The following is a 12,501-nucleotide window of genomic DNA, read 5'->3' as shown; positions in this document are numbered from 1 at the left end:
ACCCCCTCCCCATTTCGCCCCAAACCCCTCCCATCCCCCCAAATCCTCCCAAAGTGCCCAAATCTCCAAAATCGCCCCCCAAATCCCTCCCAGCCCCACCATCCACAGCGGCGCTGGGCCGTTCCCCACGTCCTTTATTGGGGTCCGGGGGATCCCGGAGGGTCCCGGGGGGGGCTCAGCGGCGCTGGGCCGGGCCCGGGTGGTCCCGGGAGGTCCCGAAGGGTCTCCGGGGGGGTTTCAGCGGCGCTGGGGCAGGCAGAGCCCCCCCGGGCGGGCCCTGCTGGTCCCGGCTTTGCAGGCGCAGCGGAAGGAGCCGCTCGTGTTGATGCAGCGCTCGCGGGGACAGCGGGGACCCCCCCGGGGGTCCCGACACTCGTCGATATCTGGGACGAGGGGACACACAGGTCAGGGACCCCCGAAATAACCCCCTGGGACTCCCAACGTTCCCCCCATGGAACCCCCAAACTTCCCCCCCCGCGGGGGTCTCGGCACTCATCGATGTCTGGGGGGAACAGGAAGCCCAAAAATACCCCCTGGGACCCCCAAATCCCCCCCTCCCACAAAGCCGCAGCACCCACTGGTGTTGGGGGGCATCGGGAACCCCCAGACCCCCCCTGCAGTCCCCAATATTTAGGGCACCCAGGAGTAGATGGGGTCCCTGACCCCCCTCCCCACCTCCCACCCCTGCAGAACCCTGGGTCCCAGGGGGTTTGGGGGTAACTCAGGGGGGTCCCCAGGGGGGGTTTGGGGGGGTCTCCATTTTCTGGGGGAGGGGTCTCACCGAGGCAGCGGGTGCGGGTGGGGTCCGGTTGAAAGCCGGGAGGGCACTCGCAGCCCCCCGGGGGGAGCGAGGCAGCGGCCGGGGATCCCCCCGGGACAGGGACACTCGGCAGAGTCCTCCTCGGAGCTGTCGTCACCTGGGGGGGGGGCACGGGGGGGGTCTGGGGGATCCCAGCTCCAAGGGGTGCAGGGGGGGTTGGGCTGGGGGTCCTGGTGAAGGGGGTTTAGGGCCAGGTTTGGGGTCTCACGGGGGGGAGGGGACAAGGGGTTGGAGGGGCACAAAGCCGAGGTTTGGGGTGCCCAAAGTGGGGGTTTTCCGTTCTGAATTTGGGGTCCTGGGGTTGGGGGGGTCCCGGGGTGGGATCCCAGGGGGTTTGGGGGTCCTGGGGAGGGGTTGGGGGTGCGGGTTTTGGAGTCCAACCTCTGCGGGGCCCCCCCAGGCCGAGGGGGCTCACGTCCCAGAAGGAATTGCTCTCGCTCTGCAAGGGGGGGCACGGCAGGCCTGGGGGGGACCCCCATGTCAGCCCCCTGCCCCTCCGAGCGCCCCCCGCCCCCAGAACCTCAGCAGCTCCTCCAGATCCCATAGAGACCCCCCCATCAACCCATGGGGACCCCCCCCAGCTCCCAGAGACCCCCAGATCCCATCGAGACCCCCCAGGCACATCCCACCAAAATCCCCCCATCCCACCCAGGACCCCTCAACTCCCCCCTTATCCCTCGACCCCCCCTGTCCTCCCAGGACCCCCCTAGCCCCACCCCAGCGACCCTAAATCCCCCCTAGGACCCTACAGCCCTCCCCAAACCCCTCCAGGACACCCTCATACGCCCCCCCCCCCCCCAGACTCCCCGCGATCACCTGGGGGCCGGGGGGGCAGGGCCGGCAGTGGGGGCACCCAGCCGGCCCCCCCCCGGCAGCAGCACTCGTCCAGCGTGAGGGGGCCCCCCCGAGGGGGCGCCCCGCAGACCCCCTCGTCCCCCGCCGCTGGCCAGCACACGTCCCGCCGCTCCGGGGGGGGCCGGTCCGGCGGGGGGGGCGTTCTGCGGGTACGGGGTGGGGGGAGGGGGACACAGGTCAGGAACCTTCAAACCCCTCCCCATAGACCCCCCAAATTTCCCACACACCCCCCCCCCCCCAAAATTCCGGCAATCATCGATGTCTGGGGGGGGGCTCCCCTGGATGCGTTCCTTGCACAGCCACCGCTACCCCCCCCCGCACAACCCCGGCCCCCCCGGGGGTCTCACTGTGCCCGGGGGCTCTCACCGTGCCCGGGGGGGTCTCACCGTGCCCGGGGGGCTCTCCCCGTGCCCGGGGGGTCTCACCGTGCCCGGGGGCAGGGACGCAGCGCCGCAGCCCCCGGAGGTCCCTTGCACTCCCACCCCCTCCGTACCCACCGCGGTCCCTCAGGGGGTCTCAATGTGCCCGGGGGGGGGTCTCAGCATGCCTGGGGGGGGCTCTCCCGATGCTCGGGGGGGTCTCACCGTGCTCGGGGGCGGGGAGGCAGCGCCGCAGCCCCGGGTGGTACCGCGCCCCCGGCCCGCAGGTGCAGCGGAAGGAGCCGCGCGTGTTCTCGCACGCCCCGTCCACGCAGTTCGACTCGTCCAGACACTCGTCCACGTCTGGGGAGGGGGCGACGGGGGGGGTTTCTGGGGGACCCTCAGGCAGAGCGAGCGTCCCCCAAAATCTCCGGGACCCGCAAGGAACGCGGGGATCCCCAGGAACACCCACAGGGACCCCCCAACGCCGCCAGGACCTGCAGGGACCCCCCCAACACCTCAGGGACCCCCCCCCCCAAACACCCCAGAATCCCCAGCAGCCCCAAGGATCCTCCACTACCCCAGGGACCCCCAAACACCCCAGGTTGCTTCTGGAACCCGCTGCTCGCTCCCCATGGCCCCCCATGGCCCCCCATGGCCCCCAGCCCCCCCCGAGGACCCCCACGGGACCCCCCCTCACCCAGGCACTGCCGCAGGGCGCTGTCGTAGTCGAAGCCGGCCTTGCAGTAGCACTCGTAGCCCGGCTGGGTGTTCACGCACTTGCCCCCCTTGCAGATCTCGTCCCCGAAGAGCCCGCACTCATCGATGTCTGCGGGGCCGGAGGGGGGGAGGGACAGCGACATCAGGGTCAGACCCCCCGCTCGGAGACGCGCGGGGACCCTCGGGACAGAGGGGGACCCGCAGGGGACAGGGACACCGCGGTGGGGGGGTCTCACCCCGGTGTGCCGGGACCCCGTAGTCGAGGCCGTTGTCGTCCTGGATGAAGCCCCTCCCGTCGGGACAGAGCGCCACGAACTCGGCTGGGGGGGCAGAAAAAAAGATCAAGGAGGGGGGGGGGAACCACCCTCGGAACCCCCAGACCATCCCCGGGGACCCACCCCCCCGCCCCTGCTGTCCCCAAACCGCTGCCGGGGACCCCCCCTTTTATCAGGACAGAGCGCCACGAACTCTGCTGGGGGGGGGGGGGGCAACCCCCGGCCCCCCAAAAAGGGGGTGGCAATGGGGTCACACCTGGCTGGGGACACCCAAACCCCACTCCCGAACCCCCTCCCGTACCCGAGGTGGGGAGGGGGCAGGGGTACACCTCGCACAGGTCCCCCCACCCTGCCCCCACGGAGCAGCAGCACTCCCCCCGGGTCACGTTTGTCCCCAGCACGGCGTCGCAGAACACGGGCAGCTCCAGGCTCAGGTAACACTCCTTGCGGGGGGCGGGGGGCTCCCGCGCTGCGGTGGGGGGGGGGGAGGGCGGACAGGGGGTCAGCGGGGACCTCAGGGAGTCCCCAGAATCCCAGGGATCCCCCCCAGACCCCTCAGAGACCCCCCAGAGGCGTTAGAGCCTCAAGGATCACCCCCCGAACCCCAGGGACCACACAAAGACTCCCCAGAGTCCCAGGGACCCCCCCCCTCCCAGAGACCCAAGGACCCCCGCCCAGAAATCCCTCACCCTCTCCTGAGCTCCAGGGGTGTCCCAGAGACCCCCCCCCAGATCCCCAGGGACACCCCGGAGCCCATTAAAAGCTCTTGTGCACTCCCAGGGACACCCCCCCCCCCCAAAATCCCAGGGATTCCCCAGAATCCCCCCCCCCCCCAGACTCTCAGGGCTCCCCCCCACCCCCATTCTTTCCAGGGACCCTCCAGAGGCACCCCACATTCCCGTGCCCCCCCCCCTCCGCGCCCCCGGCCCCCCCCTCACGGAGGCAGCGGCGCCCGTCGGGGCCGGGGGCGAATCCGGGGGGGCAGCGGCAGCTGAAGGAGCCCTCGAGGTTGGTGCAGGTGCCGGGGGGGGGCACAGCCCCGGGTCCAGCGCGCACTCGTCGATGTCTGGAGGCGGGGGGCGGAATTTAAGGGGGGGGCTCGCGCGGCACACGGGGGTACCCCCAAAGACGCCCCCCCCAGGGACCCCCCGGCCCCTCCCCGTCGCATGATGAGGGGGGGGTTGGTCTCGGCACACCCACCCTGGCAGCGGTGGTCGCGCAGATCCGGGGGTGTTATGGGGGTGCCGGGGCTGTTTTGGGGGTGTTTTGGGGGTTTATTTTGGGGGGGGGGGGTCTCCACACACTCACCCTGGCAGCGCCGGCCGTGCACCAGCGCGTACCCGGGGGGGGCGGGTTACGGGGCGGGAGGGTTGTTTGGGGGGGTCAGTGGAGTCTGAGGGGGTCTCGAGTGTGGGGGGCTGTTTTGGGGGAGTTAGTGTGGTCTGAGGGGGTCTCGGGTGTGGGGGGCTGTTTTGGGGGGGTCTCGGGGGTCTCCACACTCACCCTGGCAGCGCCGGCCGTGCACCAGCGCGTACCCGGGGGGGCACAGGCACCGGTACGACCCCGCCGTGTTCACGCAGTCCCCCCCCACGCAGGCGGCCGCGAATTCGCACTCATCGATATCTGGGGGGGAAAGACGGGACCCTCATGTGCGGGACCCCCCCCAAACCCAGACAACACCCCCGGATCCACTCCCAGACCTGGAAACCCCCCCCCCCAGACCCCCCCCAGACCCCACTGACCTCCCACATGTCCAAACCCCCAGACTCCCCCGGACTCCTCAGCCCCCCCCCCCCCATAGCTCCCCCAGATTTGGGGGTACCTTGACAGCGGGGGGGGTCCCGCGCCGGCTGCAGCCCGGGGGGGCACTGGCACTTGTAGGATCCGGGGGTGTTGACGCAGCTCCCCCCGGGGCAAAGCCCCCCAGCCTCGCACTCGTTCACGTCTGGGGGACCCCCGTCAGCGCCCAACCCTGGGTGCGGCTCTGGGGGGGTCCAGGGAGGGGGGTGGGGGGCCTGGGTGGGGGTCTGGGGGGTCCGAGGAGGGGGGGGAAGGCACAGGGTGGGAGTAGGGATGGGGCTCTCGAGGGGGACTTGGTTGGGGACCCAGGGTGGGGGGCGTGTGGATATCGGGGAGGGGGTCCCCAAGAGAGGGGTCGCAGATAAAGGGGTCTCCAGGAAAAGGGGTCTCCAGAGGTTCCATGAGGGTTTGCAAGGGTCCCAGGGATTTTGGGGATTCAGGGGGTGTTTTGGGGGGTCCCAGGGGATTTAGGGGGGTCCCGAGGGGGGTCCCTGGGAGTGCTGACCGAGGCAGGCGCCGTTGAGGCCGCGGAAGCCGGGGGGGCAGGGGGTGCACACGAAGCCCCCGGGTTGGTTCTCACACTTGGAGTCGGGGCACGTCCCCACATCCAGGCACTCGTTGATGTCTGGGGGGTGGCAGGGGGGGACATTGGGGACATCAGGGGACACGGGGGTGCACGGGGGGGGGAACCCCCACGGCATCCTGGACTACGGGCTCACCACTCCAGGGTGCCCCATCCCCGTCCCTGGTGTCTTTGTGTCCCCATCCCTGTGTCCCCACCCCCATCCCGATGTCCCCCGTGTCACCTTCGCAGAGCGGTGGCCGCGAGCCCTTGCGCCGGTAGCCCGGGTGGCACTCGCACTTGTAGTGGCCCGGCACATTGGAGCAGGTGCCACCGTCCCCGCACACGTCACCCTTGGCACACTCGTCGATGTCTGCGGGGACACGCGGGGGTCACTGGCCCTGTCCCCAAGCCCGGGCAGTGTCCCCATCCCCATCCCGTGTCCCCAACTCCGGGCGGTGTCCCCAACCCTGTCCAGTCCCCAACCCTGTCCTGCATCCTGGACAATGTCCCCAACCCCGTCCAGTCCCCAACCCTGTCCTGCATCCCCGGACAATGTCCCCAACCCCGTCCCGTGTCCCCAACCTCACCCAACCTCCTGTGTCCCTTGTCCCCACGCCTTCCCCACGTCCCCTGTGCCCCCACGCAGGGTTAACCCTGACCCATCCCCGCCGTGTCCCCAGGTCCCTGTGTCGCCCCCGCGTTGTCCCCTTCCCCCCCGTACCTGCGCAGGTGCGCAGCCCCTTGTGCAGGCGCAGCTGGAACCCGCGGTGACAGTGACACGTGTAGGACCCACCCGTGTTCATGCAGACGCCGCGCCCGGCCCCGCACGGCTCCGTCTCGCACTCGTTCACATCTGCACACGCGTGTCACCGCGTGTCACCGCGTGTCACCGCGTGTGCGACCCCCGGACCCCCCCCCCCGCATCCCCGCACGGCTCCGTCTCGCACTCGTCCATTGTCAGGACGCGTCACCGGCGCGTGTGACACTCCCCGTGCCACCACACACCCCCCGTATCCCCCTGTCCGCCCCCCGTACCCCCCCCGTGTCCCCTGTCCCACGTGTGACCCCCCCTCCCCCCGTGTACCCCATTCTCCCCGCCCCCCCGTGGCCCCCGTGGCCCCCGTGGCCCCGTGGCCCCGGTACCGGTGCAGTAGCGGCGCTGCGGATGCCAGCGGTACCCGGGGAAGCAGAGGCAGCTGTACCCCCCCGGGCCCATCACGCACTCCCCGGGGCCGCAGATGTTCCGGTTCAGTTTGCACTCGTCTGTCTCTGGAGGGCACAGGGGGAGGGGGGGTCCCAGCAGGGTCCCAGAGAGATTTTGGGGTGATCCCAGAAGGTTTGGGTGGTCCCAAGGGGTCCCACAGGAGCTTTGGGAGTGTCGGAGGGGGGTCCCAAGGGGATCTTGGGGGGTTCAAGGGTAGGTCCCAGGGGGCTCTGGGTGTCTTGAGGGGATCCCTGGGGGTCTCAGTGGGTCTTGAGGGGTCCCAGGGAGTCTGGAGGTCCCAGAGAGATTGGGGGGATCGCAAGGGGGGACCCGGGGGGATGTTGGGGGTCCCAGGGGGTTGTTGGAGGTCCTAGAGCTCCCGGGGGGAGTTTAGGGCGTTCCAAAGGTCCCATGGCATTCCAGGGGCATTCCGGGGCGTGTTGGGGGTGCCGGGGGGTGCCGGGGGTCCCTCACCGGTGACCTGGGTGGGCGCGATCTCGGCGGCGCTGCGCGTGAGCTGCTCCGGGGGCAGCCGCCACAGCGGGGCCGGCGTGGGCCGGGCCACCAGCGCTGGGGACACGGCGTGGGACGAGGCCGGGGAGGGGGACACTGCCCCGCCCCCGCGCTCGCCCCCCCTCGCCCCCCCTCGTCCCTGTCCCATCTTTGCCCTCATTCTCGTCCCCAAACTGTCCCCAGCCCCTTCTGGTCCCCACGGCCCCCCCCCGTTCCCTTCTTCATCCCGGTGCGTGTCTCCGAACTGTCCCCAAACTGTCGCCGCCGCCATCCCCCGCCCGGTGTCCCTCCCCCCCCCCGCCTCAGCCCCTCCATGTCCCCGTCCCCTGCCCCCCTCCCGTGTCCCCCCCCCCTTTACCGGGGGTACCGGGGGGGGTCGCTGCTCCCCGGGGGCTGCTCCAGACCCTGCTCCTCCGAGGGGCTCCCGAACGCCGGCAGCTGGGGGGGGACAGCGATGTCCCCTCTGTCCCCTCCGCCCCTCGCCCCCCCCTCCCTGCCCCCCCAGTCCCCCCGTGACACCTCCCAGCCCCCCCAGCCCCTCCATGCCCTCCCCGACCCCCTGAGACCCCCCCCCAGTCCCTCCCCGTCATGCTTGTCCCTCCCGTGTTCCCCCCCCCCCACCATGTCCCCCCCTCCCCCCCACACTCACCATGGCCGGGGGGGTCACAGCTGCGGGGGGAGGGGGCGCTGAGACCCCAAACTGACCCCCCCACCGTGGGGCGGGGGGGGACACACAAAACAGGGGGTCAGGGGGGGTCCGGGGTCATGGGAGGGGGGGAAAGGGACATGGGGGAGACACTGAGGGGGGGATGGGGGAATGGGGGGCACGAGAGGGACAGGGGACATGGGGGGGACACAGCGATGGGGGGGCACAGAGGGTTTAGGGGGACCTGGGGTGTCACAGGGACATGGGGGGGGTCACAGGGACATGGGGGGACCCGGGGGATACGGGGGGGGGGGGCGGCACAGGGAGGGGCCATGGGAGTCCGGGGGGACACAGGACCCCCCCAGGGACATGGGGAGAGGGGACAAGGACTGGGTGGGGGGCACACAGCGACTGGGGAGGGGACATGTGGGGCACGGAGTGAGGCGGGGGGGGGGGACACTCGGGAGGTGCCCGACCTGGCGGCGGGGGGGCGTCGGGCGGCACCGGGCTGGGGGCGGGCGGGGGGGGCCGGGGGGGCCGCTCGGGGGTCCCGTCGGGGTGGATGTGGAGCGTGAAGTCGCTCTCGCCCTGGATCGTCAGGGTCTGGTGGGACGTGAGGACGTGGTAGCCCTTCCCCGCCGGACAGATGGCCTTGAACGCGGCTGGGGGGCACGGGGGGGGGGCAGGGGGGCGGTCAGTGGGGTGGGGGGGACACCCCCAAACCGCGCTGGGACCCACCCAGCTGCTCCCCAGCCCCCAAAGGCGGCCGCGGCTCTCCCTGCATGGGGAGGGGCCGGGCAGATTTTGGGAGGGGAGGGGGGCCCAAACTGGGCTGGGATCCCCAGAGTGCCCACGCCCCCCCCCCCCAAAATGGAGCTGTCAGGGTGGCAGCGGCCCCCCCAAGCCCCCAGCCCCCCCAATCACCCCCCGGACCCCTCCCCAGACCCACAAACCGGCGCCGGTGCCATCGGCGGGGGCAGCGCTGGGAGCGGCCCCCCCAAAGTCCCCCCAGACCCCCGTACCGGTGCCGTCGGGGGGGCAGCGCTGGCAGCGCCCCCCCCAGGCCTTGCCCACGCTGCAGCAGCACGTCCGGCGGGTCAGGCGGGTGGGCAGGGGGTGCTGGCACTGCTGCGACCCCGACACCAGCCGGAAGCACAGACCCCGCTCCTCACCCGGCTCCGCTGCGGGACGGGACGGGGGGGGGGGCAGCATCCTCGGAGACCCCTCCCCAAAAACCCTCAAAACCCCAGAGAACTCCCCAAGGACCCCCAAAACCCCAGAGAACGTCCCCAGACCCCTCCAGACACCCCCAAAACCCCAAAGAGCCCCAAAACCCCGTAGACACCCCACAGACTCTGCTCGCCCGGCTCTGCTGGGGAGGGGGGAAGGCAGAGCAGGGCCCTCAGAGACCCCTCCCCAGGGACCCCCAAAACCCCAGAGCCCCCCCCCATCCCTTCAGCCATCCCCATATGCAGCCACTGGCTCCGCGAGGGTCCCAGGATCCCCCGGACCCCCAGGACCTCCAGGACCCCCAGGACCCCCCCCGTGCCCCCCGCCCTATACGCAGGCACTGGCTCCTCGAGGGTCCCAGGACCCCCAGGACCCCCTCGTGCCCCCCCGTGCCCCCCCCGTACGCAGCCTGCCCCACCCCAGCCCCCGCCCCCCCGTACGCAGGCACTGGCTCCTCCAGGACCCCCAGGACCCCCAGGACCCCCCGTGCCCCCCGCCCCGTACGCAGGCACTGGCTCCTCGAGGGTCCCAGGACCCCCAGGACCCCCCCCATGCCCCCCGCCCCGTACGCAGGCACTGGCTCCGCGAGGGTCCCAGGACATGCCCGGCCGAGCAGGAGCAGCGGAAGCTGCCCTGGGTGTTGCGGCACTCGCCGGGCTGGCACACGCCGGGCAGGGCGCACTCGTTAATGTCTGGGACAGGTAGAGCGCACCTGAGCCAGGTGGGAGCGCACCTGAGCTCCACCCCCGGCCCCCCCTACCCCCCACCCCCGAACTCCGCGGGCACAGAGCGCTCGATGTCTGTGCCAGGCGTGGCACAGGTGTGGCACAGGTAGAGCACACCTGGCACGTGTGGCACAGGTGTGGCACAGGTGTGAACACACCCCCCCCAAACACACACACGCACACCTGGCCCCGCGCAAGCCCCTCGCACACCTCCCACACACCCCTTGCACACTCGCGCGTGTCCCCCCACACCCCCCCGTGTCCCCCTAGATGCCCCCCCGTGCCCCCCGTGCCCCCCCCGTGCCCCCCGTGCCCCCCTTACCCTGGCAGTGGGAGCTGTTGAGGCGTTTGTAGCCCTGGGGACAGTCCCCCCCGCGCTCCCCCCGCGCCGCCTTCGGGGACCCCGACCCTGCAACGACCCCCGCACCCCCCGTCACCCCCAGAGCCGGGGGGGGGCAGCGGGGGAGGGTCCGGACCCTGGAGGGGGGGGGCGTGGCAGTGCCAGGGGGTCCCTGAGGTGAGGGGGTCTCGGCTTTAGGCTGGGGGGGGGGGAAGGAGGTCCCTGGGTTCTGGGGGGGGTCCGGGGGGGTTCCTGGGGGGTCGGGGTCCTCTCCTGGGGTGAGGTGAGGGAGGGTCCTCTGGGGAGGGGGTCGCGGCCACCCGGGTGTTGCTGGGGTGGGGGGGTCCCAGGAGGGCGAGGGGTGCCCCTACAGCTGGGTCCGTGGGGTGGGGGGGTGTTCCTGGCCGGGGGGGTCGGGGGGTCCCCGCTCACCCTGCAGGTGGGGGCACTTGTGGCACTTGCTCTGTCCCCAGGCGCTGCCGATGCTGCCGCAGCAATCCTCGAGCTTGGTGAGCCCGGGGAGGGGGTTACTGCCGCACTGGGGGGGGGCACGGGGGGGTCAGCACCCCAAAGCACCCCCCGAGACCCCAAATTCCACCCGTAACCCCCCCCCGCACCCCCAGAGACCCCCGGCAGCAGCTGAGCCCGGGGAGGGGTCAGCACCACAAAACACCCCCCGAACCCCTAAAACATCCCCAATACTCCCAGCCCCCCTGCCCCCCCTGAACCCCCAAAGGTGCCTGGACCCCCAAATCCCCCCGCATCCCCCGGCCCCCCCTCACCGAGTGCTTGGGCAGGGTCTCCTGGAAGCAGCGGCCCAGCGGTTTGTGGGTGTGGGGCCGGGGGGGCGCGGGGGGTTTGCTGCCCGCCGGGGGCTGCGCGGGGTGCGCCAGGAGCCCCCCCCCGCCCCGGGGAGCCCCCTCGGGGGGCCGCGGTTCGATGCGATGGACCTGGACCGAGGCCTCGGGGGGGTGATGGACCCGCACGTTCACCAGGGGTGGGGGCACCTGCGCTGGGGGCAGCGGCACCTGGGACCCCCCAAATCCCGAACCCTGGGACGCCCCCGAGTCCCGAAACCCAGAACCGGCACCCTGAAACCCCCGACTGAAATCCCCAAAATTTGGCACCCAACCCCGAGACACCCCCCCCACCCCCAAGTCCAGGCACCCTGGGACTTACCCCCCCCCCCCAAATCCCAGCACCTGGGACCCTCGGGACCCCCAAACCCAGCACGGACACCTGGGACCCCCCGGCCCGAGTAGGACCCCCCCATATGGACACCCCCAAGCATGGGACGCCCGGAACTCTCTGCCCCCCACGCTCCCCAATATCCCTGAGCCCCCCCAAGCCCCCCAAATTCCCGAGCACCCCCAGCCCCCCCCGGTACCTTCAGCCGAGTGATGCCCCGGCCCCAGGGGCACGACGAAGGTGGCGTGGCTGACGTGTCCCCCCCCGTGTCCCCCCCGTGCCCCCCACCGTGCCCCCCGCCATGGGCTGCCCCGGGGGGGGGCTCGGGGGGGGCCGCCGCCCCCCCGGGGCCATCGGCGATGACCTGGACGGCGTAAACGGCGACCTTGGAGCCCGGGGCGGGGTCGGGAGGGGCGTCGGGGGGCGCGGGGGGGGGCGGAGGCGGGGGTCCCCCCGCACGTCCCCCTCCCGCGGGGACCTGGCAGAAGCGGCCGGTGAAGTTGGGGGGACACAGGCAGTGGGAGCGGGAGCTGCACTGCCCCCCGTTCATGCAGGGCAGGGGACACACCACTGTGGGGAGAGAGACCCCCTGAGACCCCCTGAGACTCCCCCTGAGCCCCCCCAGCCCCCTCTGCTGTCCCCTGCAGGGACCCCCTTTGTCCCAGCCCGGTGCCAGCACAGCCCCATCCCCGCTGTCCCCATTCCCACCTTGTCCCATCCTGTCCCATCTTGTCCCCATCCCGGTGCCCATCTCATGCCCACATTGGCGCTGTCCCCAGCCCTGTCCCCAGCCCTGTCCCCATCCTCATCACGGTCCCGGTGCTGTCCCATCGCTGTCCCCACACCTGAGCCGTCCTGTCCCCACCCTGTCCCCAATCCTGTTCCCCATCCTGTCCCATCCTTGTCTCCATGCCCCTGTCCCAGTGTCCCCATGTCAACCACACATTCAGAAGTGCCACCTGGACAGGGCGTCGGCCACGTACCTGTCCCTGTCCCCGTGTCCCCATCCCTGTCCCGGTGCCACTCACCCACTCGGAAGCCGGAGCCCGTCAGGGTGTCCCTGTCCCCGTGTCCCCATCCCCGTCCCCGTGTCCCATCCCCGTCCCAGTGTCCCCATCCCCCGTCCCCGTGTCCCCATCCCCGTCCCAGTGTCCCCATCCCTGTCCCCGTGTCCCGGTGCCACTCACCCACTCGGAATCCGGAGCCCGTCAGGGTGTCCCTGTCCCCGTGTCCCCCATCCTTGTCCCCCGTGTCCCATCCC

At 71.9% G+C, this 12,501-nt stretch overlaps 1 protein-coding gene across 1 annotated transcript; it reads right to left on the bottom strand.

Annotated features, from left to right (window-relative positions):
- Positions 1 to 139: 139 nt before the first annotated feature.
- On the bottom strand, positions 140 to 12,305 carry LTBP3 (latent transforming growth factor beta binding protein 3). Its single transcript, XM_039572693.1, is given in 30 exon segments — positions 140 to 383; positions 782 to 834; positions 836 to 917; positions 1,202 to 1,282; positions 1,637 to 1,818; positions 2,042 to 2,144; positions 2,194 to 2,397; positions 2,735 to 2,863; positions 2,991 to 3,074; positions 3,331 to 3,498; positions 3,968 to 4,060; positions 4,063 to 4,095; positions 4,533 to 4,652; positions 4,852 to 4,974; positions 5,335 to 5,454; positions 5,636 to 5,764; positions 6,116 to 6,247; positions 6,538 to 6,663; positions 7,073 to 7,169; positions 7,472 to 7,549; positions 7,761 to 7,780; positions 8,234 to 8,419; positions 8,780 to 8,938; positions 9,557 to 9,679; positions 10,035 to 10,121; positions 10,485 to 10,590; positions 10,835 to 11,064; positions 11,440 to 11,489; positions 11,564 to 11,810; positions 12,269 to 12,305. Coding segments are annotated over 29 exon segments (3,471 nt in total). The 5' UTR covers positions 11,791 to 11,810; positions 12,269 to 12,305; the 3' UTR covers positions 140 to 237.
- Positions 12,306 to 12,501: the final 196 nt, after the last annotated feature.

Source organism: Corvus cornix, unplaced genomic scaffold (genome assembly GCF_000738735.6).
Source record: "Corvus cornix cornix isolate S_Up_H32 unplaced genomic scaffold, ASM73873v5 scaffold8, whole genome shotgun sequence".
Lineage (NCBI taxonomy): Eukaryota > Metazoa > Chordata > Aves > Passeriformes > Corvidae > Corvus > Corvus cornix.
This window is presented reverse-complemented; position numbering and strand designations above follow the sequence as displayed.